Raw genomic sequence first — 14,964 nt, 5'->3', positions numbered from 1 at the left:
TCCCAGAGTTACTCAGGAGCCTCCAACTATGGGTATTGAGGCATTAGGAGGAAGTAAAGATATATATGAAAGTGATGATCCTGCTACAGTTCTACTTGAATTGATTTTGATGTTTTAAAGCCAACTCCCAGAAAAATTTAATTGTAAATGAATTGTATTCAATTTTAATTGAAGATTTAAAAAATTTTAAAACATTGATTTTTAGATTGTAATTCAGCCATTTTAAAGTTCAGGATTTAAAATTCTGTTATAGGCTATTATAAAAAGGGTATTTGATTAAAGGAAATGTCTTGTCTCTAGTATTAATCCTACCTGTGAGGCTATGTCAGCGTTGGTTATGCAGTCAAACATCACAAGTCAACCAATGTGGATTCTTGTAGGAGTGACGGTATTGTTAATAGGAAAGCAAGACTTCCCCCCAATTTGATAGTGTAAGAAGTGGAGAGGCCCCTTCAGTTAGGTCTTAGACGTGATCAAAATCAATGTTCTCAACTATTTCGGGGTCACTGTTAAAATGCCAGAATTCAAAGATGTCACTATGTGTTGCAGATTTTAGCGTAAAAAGGCCACCCAAGCCCGGTTGCAAGGAGCTGAGGTTTTTAGACACTGATAGCAGGGTGTGTATTTCAGTTGCCATTTTTTTCCAGAGGACTCTGCTGCTATCATTGATATGAGTACAAAACTCTACCATACTTCTGGCTCTCTTGGTAAAGTCTCTCAAGAAACTGGTCAAGTACAATCACTGTGGGGGCTAGGAAGCAGAACCGTAATGCCCAATGAGCTTTTACTGGTGCCAGAAGGAAGTAGTTCCCGGACAATAACTCCATAATGAGAATTCTGGGGTTCAGTAAATTCCAGCGTTTTTCTGCTCCAGTTTCAATGACTGTTCTGTCGGGAATTACTGAGATTTGTTTTATGGATTATAAACTTTGGTGATGGATTTTATTTCCTATCATTATGTTTTTCTATTTTATCCCCTTGTTGTTTTAATATTTATAATAAATATCAGTTTCTAATACTTCATATCTTCAACACATAAAATGATGCAAATAACATTACAACTAACAAAATGATCTTCTTAACCACGGCTTCAAACTTGGGAGTTGGTGGTTTTCCTCTGTGCTGTTTTATTTTATTACTTTTAACACTAGATGATATCTCATTGGTAGTTCTAGTAAATGAAATAAAGATTTGAAAGAGGTAATTGAGTGAAGCATTTCCTTCATTGGTCTTGAGAAATGTAGACTTCCCAATGTAATCAGAGTTCAAAAAGAGTGATAATGTTTTTGTTAAATTGCCCGCAATGAAGACCGATTCCGTTGACTTGGGTAGATAATTCACACCAACACTTCCAGTACAGCAGTAAGGCAGGGCCTATCACATTAACAACAAGGGGGCACTTCACAGGGCGTGCCAAATGCAACTACGTAGATACCTGTCTCGTATATACAAATGGTGCAGTATCACAGATTAGAACACTCATCAAATGGGTGGACTATTTAATCCTCAAAAAGACGAGCCCGGTGGATGAATGTTACATACAGATTATCAGACAGCTAGCTCAGTGAAAACAGTGAAAATTAAGTCATTTCCAACTCAATTGTTGCATTCTCATCAGAAAAAGTTTGTTATTTTAGACACCTTTTGCTCAAATTGATCCCCTGTATATCCTGCACTTTCTCTGAGAATGAACTTGCTTGGGCCAACCTGTGGCAATACAGAGGTCTTGACAAGTATTGAAGAGATGCAAGACAACAGAAGTTCCATCCTCAGGCAGAGTAGGAAGCTATCCTGGACACTGCAGGCAGGAAGAGGTGACTCCAAGGAATGACTTTATGCACTAATCCAGTGTCTCTGACAGATCTTCCTCACTGGACTATCCACTGGATTCAATCTCTTCAGAATCGTATTTGAAGTCCTGAAGAATCTCGTTGATTGCCTCAATTGTTTTATTAATCCTGGAGAAAGTGATAAATATTTAGTAAAATCAGAATTGGGGAGAAGTGATTCATCAGTGCTGTGACCACTTTGATCGCAGGTTTTACAGGCTGCCCTCTATAGGCCTGTTAAAGCAGCACTACATCACATGCTTAGTGTGTAAAAGCAAGCTACTGGAACGGCAGTGCTTTGCAACAAAATTCAATAATACCAAGGTGAGAGAGAGGTAGTTTCTAGGGTAAGTGGAGAATGAATGGAAGAGGAAATCCTGGCTGCTTCTCCCCAACCATCACCAATTCCTCCATCTCAGTCCAGTGGGTACTGATGACAGTTACAATCATGCTTTGAGAAACATCCAGAGGTGACAGTTTGAATTATGAAGATCTGTCCTGAGTTGGCTAAGATTATCACTGGGAAGCTGTTTTGTCCATTCAATCCTCATCTAACATCGAGTCAGGAATGCACTCTTTGTCTGGACCAGGACTTGGAGAAAGGATGGGGAGTGCAGCAAGACACAGCAAAGTGTGTCAAGCCGTACCACCTTCATTTTTGTTAAAAGGTCATGGGTACATCTCCTGCTTCCATATATATTTTATGTCTTAGAAACAGACTATTTGGCCTGGTTAGTTTGTTCTGGTGCTTTTCCTCCCCAAATATAATCATTTTCCAACCTATCAATATATCCCTCTGTTCTTCACTTTCTTATATTTTTATCAAACTTCATTTCAAATGCATCCATGTAGCTAGCTTCAACAACTCACATTATATTTCCTTTATCAACCATCGTTGGGGAAGGGTTTCACCTGAAATTTCAACTAGACTTTTTAGTGACTGCCTTGCACTTAAAAACCAGGGACCTAGTTTTAATGTGTGCCATTAATTTCACCTTATTAAACCCCTCCATGATATTACCAAATTACAGTACACCACAGAATTGGCTTTCTTAGAATAGTGAGCCCAGCTGACTCACTCGTTGACAACTGGAATCATGTCTTTGTCGTTCAGTCCAAGCTTTAGAGGACAACGTTTTCCTTTAAACCTGAGTTCTGAGAGCTCAAGGTACTCACTGCCCCAACCATCAGCTCACAGAGTGGCAGCCAGATTCAGTGGTTGGGGACAAGCAGGCCAGGACATTGGCAGGTGTGCACAAGGCAGCCAACCTCGGAGAAGGTGTATGATGCAATATTCCCACCTGTGCTTCAGTTCCCGAGCTTCTTCCTCGTATGTTTCATTCCCTGGATGGTCCAATGCATTCTGTTTGGCAAGTTGTAGTTGAGCCGTCTGGAGGATGAGAACAGAAAATACTTTGCACTTTACCTCTCCAAATCACATTGTCCTTTCCTTAGGAACCTAGATATATTCACTTTTCTCAGTTATACTCTACTAACTCAGGAATGTCCATGGAAAAACAGAATGAGACCTCATGGGCTCATTCGCATGAGGCTGGCTAGCCAAATGACAGCAGCTTGGGCTTCAGCAATCTCACTAGCAGCCAGGAGATCTAATTTTTGCCTAATGTCAGCTCAATCAAAGTGGAAAATAAACAGTGCCATACTAAGGTGGGCTGGGGGAGATTTCCCAGCGTTGCTGCTTGGTACCTGCAACGTACTGACCCACGTACGACGATGTTAGATGGAGCCAGAACGCAATGTCTGTCTGTCTGTATCTTGATTTATGGCGGTTGGCATCCAGCTTAATGGTGCATTACCGCCACCTTCTGCTCCGGAATGTGCACTAGACATATATTCTAAATCCCTTCACCCAATCGCGCGCGCGCTCACACACACACACACACACACACACACACACACAAACTTACACTTTATCTTCCCATCTTTGACCATCCTAGTACCCTATTCCTGTTTATCCGTCATATCCTATAAAAAACCCCTGTACCCTTTAAGAATGCTAAAAATACCCAGACCTGTGCTCTCTCACCCATGCCCAGCAACCCTTTTAATGTGAGTTCCTGCACCCCCAATTCCTTTAGATTAATTCTCATCATCTCTCTCTGTATCCCATACTTCCTGCAACTCAGAACTACATGTTCTACTGACTCCCCTTCCCGACATTCCTCACACAATCCTGTCTGGTGTTTCCCTATCATTTTCAATGTTTTGTTTAATGCACAGTGCCCCAGCCTTAACCTAGTCCACACAGTCTTATCTCTTCTGTATCCACTACCTACCCTTGTACCTGCAACACTCTTTTGTATTTGATATAAATGCCTCCCTTTCCCCTCCCTGTCCCATCTTTCTTGCCACATTTGGTTGACTTTTTCCTAGGTTACACACTTAACCTCTGCTTTACTGATACTAATGTGCATTTCCACATTTTTTCAAATGGTTAAGCCAATCTGCTGAAGGTACTCAGTGGATCGAACAGATTGCTTGTTGCTCCATAGTCCAGCATCTGCAATTTCTTGTGTCTGCAGAAGACAATTTTATAATTGTGCCGTTCTTTTTAAAAATTAATCAATTAATCTGATTTAAGCACACACAAAATACTGGAGGAACTCAGCAGACCAGGTAGCATCTACGGAAAAAAACAGCTGACATTTCAGGCCGAGATGCTCCGGCAGGACTGATCTGATTTGCTTGTTTTTTCTTCACTATTGATCTACAAGTTTTAACACGGCAATTATTTATTGCTTTTCCTGCCTTTTCAAACAGATTATTTCAGGTCACAGCAACTTGTGTCCAAAAGAAAATCCTAATCTTCCATGTGGTTCTTTTGGTGATCACCTTAACACTGTCTTCTGGTTACTAACCCTCCTTCTACGAGAAATAATATGTCCTTACTTATTCTTTCAAAACCTAGCCTTCGTTTCTACTACTTATAAATAATTGCCTCTCCCTGTATTCTCCCAACATCACCTTTCCCTCAAACTCCACACATTCCTACAATATCTCACAATTATCCCTCTTCCTTCATAACACCCGAACACCTTACCAGCACCAATTTCTCCTGCTCCCGTTCCTGAATTCTTTCAATGTGTTTTGAGAGGTCTGGACGGTCGAAATCCTCCTGAAATCGGTCCCTGAGCTGAATCACTTCCTTTGAGATGCGGTTAAAGGCCTGTGTGATTTCATGCACAAGTTGCCGGTATCTGATGAAGTCATAATTAGGAGCTGAGCGGAGATAAGCCTGGTGTCCTCTGGAACAGAGAGCAGTTAAAATGATCAAAGATGCCTGCTGTTTTTAAACACCAGTTTTCCAGCAATCATGCAGTATCCCTTCTCTGGTTCTCTTCTGTTAGCTGAGATCAGTGGAGGTAAAGCCTAGGCAAGCCCTGGTAAAATGCAGGGGGATACAGAATCATGTGGAAGAGGGTGGTGGGGCGGAGGAAGGAAGTGTTAAGGAGAGAAGAGAGGATGAGAAGGAGGGGAAGTCAGGAGAGCGGGGTCCGAACGGAAGTTGGAGAATGCTGGGTGGGGTTGGGGAAATGCCAGAGATTTGAGTGCAGGGGAGAAGGAAACCTACAGAGCAGGGGTTCCCAACCTTTTTAATGCTATGGACCCCTACCATTAACCGACGGGTCTATGGACCTCAGGTTGAGAACCCCTGCTCTAGAGGGTGGTGTGGGATGGGGGGAGTCCAGGGAAAGGGTGGGGTGGGATGCAGTCGGGAACCCTATAAAGACGGTTGGGTGGGAAACTCCAGAGAGAAGGTGGGATGGAGTGGGATGTGGTAGGGAGCTCCAGAGAAAAGGTGGATTAGGGATGGGGATCTCCAGAGAGAGGGTGGGGAAAATAGGGATGGTATGGGAGGCAGGAAGCATGCTAAAGCGAGTGGGAGGGGTAGGGAGAAGGGTAAAGATGGAGTTGTGGTGGGGAAGAAGGCAGCTGAGGCTGGGATGAGGAAGAGAGAGAGCAGATTGTGGGAGGAAGCAAGGATTACTAAAGGACGCAAGGTAATGGACACTTTTTTGGGGAAAATGGGTTAGGAACATGAAATTCAGAGAGATTGGGAATGTGAAAATTGGTTAAAGGAGAGGGCAAATGATGAACTAGGAGGTTGAGAAGCAGAGAGTTTGCAAACGAAAGACTGAGTAGACAAACATAAGCATGGCAAAGAGCAAGTGGGTGATCAGATGGAGAATGAACAAAGGACATGAGTGATATTCAGATAAAATGTCAGAGTTAAGAATAAGAAAAAAAGCAGCAAATATTCTGAGTGAGAGTGAACTGCAAAACTTGTAGAAACCAAGCTGAATGATTAGACGATTTGAGGATTAAACGAGAACTGAAAGTGATTTCTGCTGCCTGTTGCAGCATGTCAGTTATGTACCTTTCAGTCTAATTACTCCAGGAAAGCTTGCAGCACAGCATTTGTGTCCAACTTGTTTAACTTCTATACCTTCTACAAATAAAGTTGTTTAATTGATTTGGAATGTGAGCCCAGTTGTATGTTTAATAATGCAGCAGACACTAGATTGTGATCTCAAGACTGACAAATCTGTTGGGATGGAAGATCTGAGAGATAAAAGGTGATTTGGGGAAAAGGAGACAAATTTTTTAAAATATGACTGCTTTGGTGATGCAGAGATTCTTCTGAGAGAGACATGCGCCAAAACCAAAGTACAATCCATACAAGAATGAGGAGAAACTGGGAATGTCTTTTTTAAGTGATTAAAGAAATTTGTACATCCTCTCCATATTTACTTACAAATCAAACAGCCTATAAGCTTCAACACGTTCCTCCTGTAGAGTATACAGGCTCCGCACCAACGCAGTCAGACTACCTGCATTCTATGACCAAAACAAAAGAAATGATTAATAAAATGCACGATGCAAAAGGAGAGCTTTCAGCTCGTCACATTTGGGCTGGTTTCTTGAAAGTGCTATTTACCTGGTCTTACTCATTCACTTCAACCAGAACAGTACAAATATTAGCCCTCTCAGCACCAATCCAACTTTCCTTTGAAAGTTACTGTTGAGTAAATTCCCAACAATTTTTGAGGTAAAAAAAAAATTCCAGATTATAACTCACTTCACAAAACACTTTTTCCTTGTTTTCCAACTGGGGCTCTTTTGCCAAACACTAAAATCTACATAAACTTGTGTTTCTACAGTGTCTTTCATCATCACAGGATGCCTTGAAACACCTTACAGCCACTTATGTACTTTTAGTGGGGTAACCATTGACCATAAGACCCATGAGCAGAATTAGGCCATTTGGCCCATCTAGTCTGCCCACTATTCCATCATGGCTGACTTATTATCCCTGTCAATCCCATTCTCTTGCCTTCTCAAGTAACCTCTGATGCGCTGATTAATGAAGAACCTATCAAGGTCTGCCTTAAGTATACCTAACGACTTGGCCTTGAGAGCCTCCTCTGGACTCCCTCCAATGCCAGCACATCCCTTCTTAGATAAGGGGGCTCATAGACCACACAGAAATCTGATGGTGGAAGGGAAAAAGCTGTTCCTAAAGCGTGTGTGGGTCCTGTAGCTCCTCCCTGATGGTAGTAACAAGACGGCATGCCCTGGACAGTGGGAGTCAAAATGATGGATGGTGCCTCCAGTCACCAAACCAGGAGGCGATGTAACCAACCAGTTCAGCAATGATGTCACTCTTCTTGAAGTAATTACACTCACTCCTCCACTCAATCTTACCTCACCCCATTTCTACCATGAAAAAGATGCAGAGGAAATTCAGGTGCTATATATAGTTTATACAGAGTAGAATAGGCCCTTCGAGCCACACCGCCCAGCAATCCCCCGATTTAATTCTGTCTAATCAGGGGACAACCTACAATGACCAATACCTATCAAACGGTATGTCTTTGGACTACGGGAGGAAACCCAAGCGGTCACAGGGAGATGACGCAAATGCCTCATAGGCAGCAGTGGGAATTGATCCCGGTTCGCCTGTACTGTAAAGTGTTGTGTTAACCACTACACGTGCCACTGACGAACCTGTGAATAGGCATATAAACATGTGATTTAGTAGAAGGACCACCAATTAATGAGATATTCACCGAGCTCATTGTAACCTCAACAACATGGTAATCCAGTTTAGTTGAAAAAAGGTATTTTTTTTTAAACTCAAGAGATTGAAAGGGTTGGTGTTGAGAAAGTGTTTAAGTGTTCTTGGACACAAAGTCCTAAAAAAAAATTAATGTGCAGGTTTAGCACAAGACACACAGCAAGTTGGCCTTTATTATTAGAGGATCCCAGTACGACATTTACAGAGACAGGTGTGTAAAAAGGGCCCGAAGGATCACCGGGGACCCAAGTCACCCCAGCCATAAACTGTTCCAGCTGATACCATCTGGGAAACGGTACCACAGCATAAAAGCCAGGACCAACAGGCTCCGGGACAGCTTCTTCCACCAGGCCATCAGACTGATTAACTCACGCTGATACAATTGTATTTCTAGGCTATGCTGACTGTCCTGTTGTACATACTATTTATTACAAACTACTATAAAGTGCACATTGCACATTTACATGGAGACATAACGTAAAGATTTTTACTCCTCATGTATGTGAGGGATGTAAGAAATAAAGTCAATTCAATTCTATTCTTGCTCAATTGTATGAGGGGTGATTAATAAGTTCGTGGCCCAAAGTAGGAGGAGTCAATTTTTAGAAAACCTAGCACATTTATTTTTCAACATAGTCCCCTCCTGCATGTACACATTTAGTCCAGCGGTCGTGGAGCATACGGATCCCTTCTTTGTAGAAGTGGTCCACAGCAGGGGTGATTGATAAGTTCATGGCCTAAGGCAGAAGATGAGTTATACAGCTTTCGTTACATGCACGTGCAGTTCAACTCTGAGTGAAAATGCAGAAAAAGTTTGAAGTTAATAACTCATCTCCTTCTACCTTAGGTCACGAACTTATCAATCACCCCTCGTATAACATCTGATTAAACAACATCTGGGATCGATGTTAAGGTGTGATTTCCTGACCGACAGAAGGTTATTTTTGCTATAGACTCTGTGGCATAGAGAGAGTGCAATGAAGGTTCAAAGATTGAACGCTGAGATGATGAATTTATCATATGTACTGATGTGCACTGTATTCTCCAAACATCTCAGCACAAGAGGTGGTCTTATTAAAATGTACAAAATTCTTACAGAGCTTGACAGGGTAGATGCTGGGAATATCCATCACCGAGCTGACATGTGTAGACCCAGGAATCATTGTCTCAGAATATGGGGTCATCCAAGCCAGAAAGAAATGAAAATTCTCTACTCAGAGGAGATGTGGAGGTTTGGTTTCTCGGGACATTCAATGGATTTTTTCGGACATTAAAGAAACAATGGGTCCTTCAGGGAAGTGGTACTGAGATAAACAGCCGTCATCTTATGGAGGGGTGGACAAACCCTGAGGCACCAAACGGGCTGAATGGCCTAATTCTGCTCCCATGTTTTATGGTCTTAAAACCGTTTGATTGTTCTCATTCTACCTTCCCCTTCTCCATCGCTTTCCTTCCAACCCTGCACCCGCGAACCTCCTTCCCTCGCCGATCTCCAGGGGAGTGAAGCTTCCAAGACCCTAAAGGAGCAGGGTAACTGCGTTGTGTGACCGAACCCCACTACCCACTCCAGGCCTTACTCACCATAGCGCCTGCCCCTTGCCGGCTCCCGATTAGCCAGGGGCGGAGCTGAACCCGGGCGATCGAATTCCGGCCAGGCCGGCCTCCCCCCACAGCACCACCGCCGCCTTCAGCGCGTTACTACGTCGCATTGGAACCTCCCGCGGCAGCACCGCCACCGGCGGGGCGAGTCACTGCAGCCCAGCTGCCCCCTACAGCACCACCAAGGCGAACTCCCGTTACTGCAGCAAGGTCATTCCAGCGCCGTCGCCGGCCGGGCTGGCTCGTTCATCACTGCGCTACAATGGCGCGATGGCTCCTCTACAGGCCGGCAGGCGAACTGCACCGCAGAGCGTTCACCCACAATCACACCACGACGGGTGGGGCCGAAGGGCCGGTTATCGCCTCCAGCCAACGAAGCCCGTGTTGGGACGCCCGCCATAATTAAAGTGTCGACCACGCAGAGTCATTGTCATGGAGTTACACAAGTCAGAAACAGGCTCTTCAGCCCAACTCGTATGTGCCACCCAAGTTGTCTACTACTGAAGGTAGTTCCCCGTCCCTGTGTTTGACCCACATCCCTCTAAACTTTCCGCTCGATGTACGTGTCGAAATATCTTTTTAGACATTTTAGTAATTCTATCTGCCTCCACTATTTCATTTCAAATACCCTCACTGTGAAAAAATTGGCCCTCCAGTCCCTTTTAAATTTTTCCTTTCTCCCCTTAAACATCGTCTGTAATTTTGAGAGCTGCTACAACAGGAACATTATTGTAACCGTTCACGTTTAGCTATGGTTCTCATGATTTTATAAACGTCTACAAGGTCACCCCTTAGCCTTCTACACTCCAGGGGGAAAAAATAAAGTCTCAGCTCACCAGTGTGTCAATTCCCAGTCCTGGCAACATCATTATGAAATCTTTTCTGTACCCCTTCCACCTTAATGACATTCTTCCTATACTCATGCAGCCAGAATTGCACACAGTTCTCACAAACATACAACGGTACACAGAGTCCCAACTCTTATACCAATGAAGGCAAATGTGCAAGTACCTTATTCACCATGCTGTCTACCTGTGCCTCCTCTTTCAGTGAACTCTGTACCTGTAACACCCGGTCCCTCTGTTCTATAGCACTTTCCAGGGCCGTACCATTTCCTGAGTAACTTACCAAAGGTACAAATCTCGCAATTATCCGAGTTAAATTCCATTTGCCATTCTCTGACCCACTTCCCAAGTTGGTCTCTATGCTCTTGTAAGCTTGGATAATCCTCTTCACTATCCACTACCCTACCCATTCTGGTGCTGTTTGCCAAATGTGGATAACATTGTCATCAATATAAAAGGTGACAAACAGCCCCAAACTCTCAGACATGCCACTGGTTACAGGGCTCCAATCTGAAAAACATCCCTCTGCTTCCTTCTACTGAATTAATTTTGTATACACTTAGCAGGCTCACCCTGGCTTTCATGTGATCAATCATTCTAGACCAGCTACCACACAGGACCTTGTCAAAAGCCTTGTTAAAATGAATTTTGGCCCTGTCTTACAACCCTGTCCTTGTCAATGTCCTTGGTCATCTCTTCAAAAAAAAATCATATTCATGAGACTTGATTTTCCATGCAAAAAGTTACACTGACCATCTTCAATCCGCCCTTGTCTTTCCAAATTCTGACAGTCCCACCACTGATGTTAGGCATAGTGGGTTATAGATCTCGGGCTTGTCTTTCTTAAACAAAGGCAGAATATTAATTATCTTCCAGTCTTCTGGCTTCTCACCCATGGCTAGGGAATTTACAACTATCTCTGCCAGAATTCGTGCAATTTCTTCTTAGGTTCCCACAATGGTCAGTTCATGGGATTTGTCCACCTCATTATGCATTAAGATTACAAAAGAGGAACTGCTGGCAATGTGGACCTTCTCCACAGTAAGTACAGATGAGAAATATTCATAAAATCTAACCTATCTCATGTGACTCCACACATAAACAGCCACATTGACCATTAAGGAGACAATTGGCTCCCTAATAACCCTTGTGCTCTAAATCTCTTAGGATTCTCCTTTTCCTTATCTGCTGGAGAGGAATTCTCCTTTTCCTTTCCTTTCCTTTTGATGCTCCTCTTGTGAACTCAGGGGATCTCAGCTGCCTATACCCATCATGAACCTTTTATTTTCTGAGAGGATCCTCAATATCCTCCATCAACTGAAATTCTCTCTCAATGGAGAAACTGGGCTGAGAAATATCCTTGATGCTCAAGTGAGGACCATCTGAGGCTAGATTCTGAGTGGGATGGAGAATTAACAAGTGATGGGCAACAGGAGGCGCAAAGTCACACCCGCAGGTGTTCTGCATGTTAGTTGCTCCATCTGCATTTAGATTCTCCAGTATAAAGGAGACCACATTTAACACACTAAATTGGAAGGATTGCTTGGATCCTGATTGCTGGGAAGGGGAGAGGCAAAAGGGCAGGTGTTGCATCTTCCATGGTTGCACAGGAATGTGCTGAGAGAAGAGGAGAGGTTTGTAGAGATGAGAAAAGCAGACAGGGATGCATGGTAGCATAGTGGTTAATGTAGCACTTTACTGTGCCACTGATTGGAAGATTGGGGTTCAATTTCCTGCAGAGAGTACAGGAAAGGTATGTTCCTGTTAGGAAGGAAGGACGGGGATGGAAAGATAAGAGAACGTTGGATGTCCATAGGAGGTAATGAATTTAGTCAAGAAGGAAAAGGAGCAGTACGCAGAGTTTTGAAAGTTCAGATCACATGGGCAGGATAAAGCAGACAGAAAATAACTAAAGAAGTGAATTAGGAAAGCAAGGAAGGGCCATGAAAAGTCCTTGGTGAGTAGGATTAAGGTGAATCCCAAAGCTTTTTATACACCAAGAGCAAGGGGATAACTACGGAGAAGGTGGGACTCAAGAATAAAGGGGGAAGGGAAACATTTGCTTGAATGTGGAGAATGTGAGTGAGGTACTTAATGAGTACTTTGCTTCACTATTTACCAAGGTAAAGGATATGGAGGTCCAGGAGACCAGTGCTGAGTGTATAAATACATTAGGGAGTTTAGAGGTCAAGGAGGAGGAAGTATTGGGCCTCCTAATGAATATTAAAGTGGATAAGTCCCCGGGGCCTGATGGGATTTACCCCAGGCTATCAAAGGAGGCAAGTGACGAGATTGCTGGGACCTTGACCTCTACCTTTGTGTCCTCTCCAGCCACAGATGAAGTCCCGGAGGACTGGCGAGTGGCTAATGTTGTACCTTTATTTAAGAATGGAACAAGGGAAAATCCTGAGAACTATAGATTAGTGAGTCTCAAATCAGTTGTAGGGAATTGCCGGAGAAAATTCTTTGGGATAGGATGTAGGGAAATTTGGAACTCATGGCTTAATTTGGGAGAGCCCGCATGGCTTTGTGTGTGGCAGTTCATGCCTCATCAACTTGATTCAGTTTTTTGACAAGGTGATGAGAGATTGATGAAGGTAGGACAGTGAATGTTGTCTACATGGATTTTAGTAAGGCATTTGACAAAGTTCCTCATGGGAGGCTAATCCAGAAGATTAAGATTCATGGGGTCTGCGGCAAATGGGCTGTCCGGATTCAGAACTGGCTTGCACATAGAAGACAAAGGGTAGTGATTGAAGGGACTTATTTGAGCTGGAGGTCTGTGATTAGTGGTCTTCAGCAGGGATCTAGCTGGGACTTCTGCAATTTGTGATGTATATACGCAAATGACCTGGATGAAAATGTAGATAGGTTGGTTAATAAGTTTGCAGTTGATACCAAGATTGGTAGAGTTGTGGTTTATAAGATAATGTGAGGCATTGATAGAGTAGACAGGGAGTATCTGTTTCTCAGGGTTGATTTGTCTAATACCAGATGGCATGCATTGAAGATGGGTGGGGGGGGTGTAGATTCAAGGGGGATGTGAGGGGTAAGTTTTTCACTCAGTGATGGATGTCTAGAATGCACTGTCTGGTATGATGGTCGAGGCAAATACATTAGAGGCTTTTTAAAGAGATGTTAGGCACATGGATGTGAGGAAGATGGAGGGATATGGACATTGAGTAGGCAGGAGGGGTTAGTGTTTGGGTGTTTTTGATGTGCTTTCTAGCTGGTTAGGCACAGCACTGTGGGCCAAATGGCCTGCCCCTGTGCTGTTATATGTTGTAATTCTGCTGCAGCCTGTAAGGAGCTTGTGCAGTTTCTCCGGGTGCTCTGGTTTCCTCCCACGTTCCAAAGATTTGCAGGTTTGCGTTAGTAAGTTGAGGGCATGCTATAGAAGTGTGGCAACACTTGCAGGCTGCCCCCAGCACATCCTCAGACTGTGTTGGTCACTGACGGAAACGATGCATTTCACTGTATGTTTCGATGTACATGTGACAAATAAAGCCAATCTTTCTTTATCTTTAGAATAGTCACAAAGGCAATGGCCTGGTCAGACTTCCAAAGTGGGAGGAGAGGCGAAAATGTGTCTTTCGGTGGAATCTTATTGCAGGTTTTGGTTGGGAGCAAAACTGAAGCAAATAGGAGAAATGTTGAGAGACCCAACAACAATGATTTAAAAAAAAACACAAATACATCTCAATGGTGCTAACAGAAAGAGAGTGGAATCCTCGTAGAAAGGAGAAAAAGGGCAGGTGGAGTCCACTCAAGTTCATTTCTCTCCATCTCTTTCACACAATAAGAAACTCTACGCTTTTTGTTATTAATAAAGAACAGGCACTTTTGCCCACAATGTTGTGCTGAACTAATGAAGCTAATGATGCCCAATTAACTCAGATCCTTCTGCCTGCTCGTGGTCCATATTCCTCCATTTTCTGCATGTGTTTACCCATGAGTCTCAAATACTTCCACATTGTATGCCCCCACTGCCGCTCCTGGGACCACATCCCAGATATCCAACACTGTGTAAAACATGCCCTGCACACCTGCTTTGAACTTGCCTTAAATGCCCCCCTTCTAGTATTAGTTATTTCCCTGGGCAAAAGACACTAGCTGCCTACTGCGTGCCTGTCATTAACTTACAAATGTGTAGCACATCTCTCCTCAGCCATGTCCCTCCAGAGATAACAAACCTAGCTTCTGCAACCTCTCGTGATACACCTGCTCTCTGATCCAGGCAGCAGCGTGACAAACCTCTTCTGCACCCTCCCCAAAGCCTCGACATCCTTCCTATAGATTATTCCTCTCCATCATGTCTAGTTGATAGCAAGTATACCCCAATTTTGAAGTTTGCACGACTTACTGCCCATAACATCACCGGTATTGAGGGCAGCAACGGAGGTCCTCCATTCTTGGTGGTGTTCATTGTGTCAGTAACTTGCACTCGGTTTTCACTGCTGTCAGTCACGCAAATCCTGGGTGGAGACTCAGGAATACCGTCACACTCAGATGTAGAAGGATTCTTCATTGCTGTTTCCATAATAATTTTGTTTCACCAGTCAGGGTTGTTAGCCCTAAACTGAAGCCCTGA

The 14,964-nt window shown here is 43.5% G+C and overlaps 1 protein-coding gene across 1 annotated transcript; it reads right to left on the bottom strand.

Annotated features, from left to right (window-relative positions):
- Positions 1-1,163: 1,163 nt before the first annotated feature.
- Positions 1,164-9,635, bottom strand: rex1bd (required for excision 1-B domain containing). Its single transcript, XM_063032507.1, has 5 exons — positions 9,511-9,635; positions 6,607-6,689; positions 4,891-5,095; positions 3,131-3,219; positions 1,164-1,958 (listed from the first exon to the last, which is right to left on the bottom strand). Exons 1-5 carry the CDS (start codon positions 9,511-9,513, stop codon positions 1,877-1,879), a joined length of 462 nt encoding a protein of 153 aa, XP_062888577.1. The 5' UTR covers positions 9,514-9,635; the 3' UTR covers positions 1,164-1,876.
- Between the last annotated feature and the right edge of the window lie 5,329 nt (positions 9,636-14,964).

Source organism: Mobula hypostoma, chromosome 24 (assembly GCF_963921235.1).
Source record: "Mobula hypostoma chromosome 24, sMobHyp1.1, whole genome shotgun sequence".
Classification (NCBI taxonomy): Eukaryota; Metazoa; Chordata; class Chondrichthyes; order Myliobatiformes; family Myliobatidae; genus Mobula; species Mobula hypostoma.
This window is presented reverse-complemented; position numbering and strand designations above follow the sequence as displayed.

Bases quoted from the DNA above. Each gene is read 5' to 3' on its own strand.
- rex1bd (XM_063032507.1), bottom strand. The intron at 5,096-6,606 runs GTAAGTAAATAT...TCTCTGTTCCAG, and splicing joins GCTTATAGGCTGTTTGATTT to AGGACACCAGGCTTATCTCC. The intron at 1,959-3,130 runs GTGGGAATATTG...CACTTTCTCCAG, and splicing joins GCTCGGGAACTGAAGCACAG to GATTAATAAAACAATTGAGG.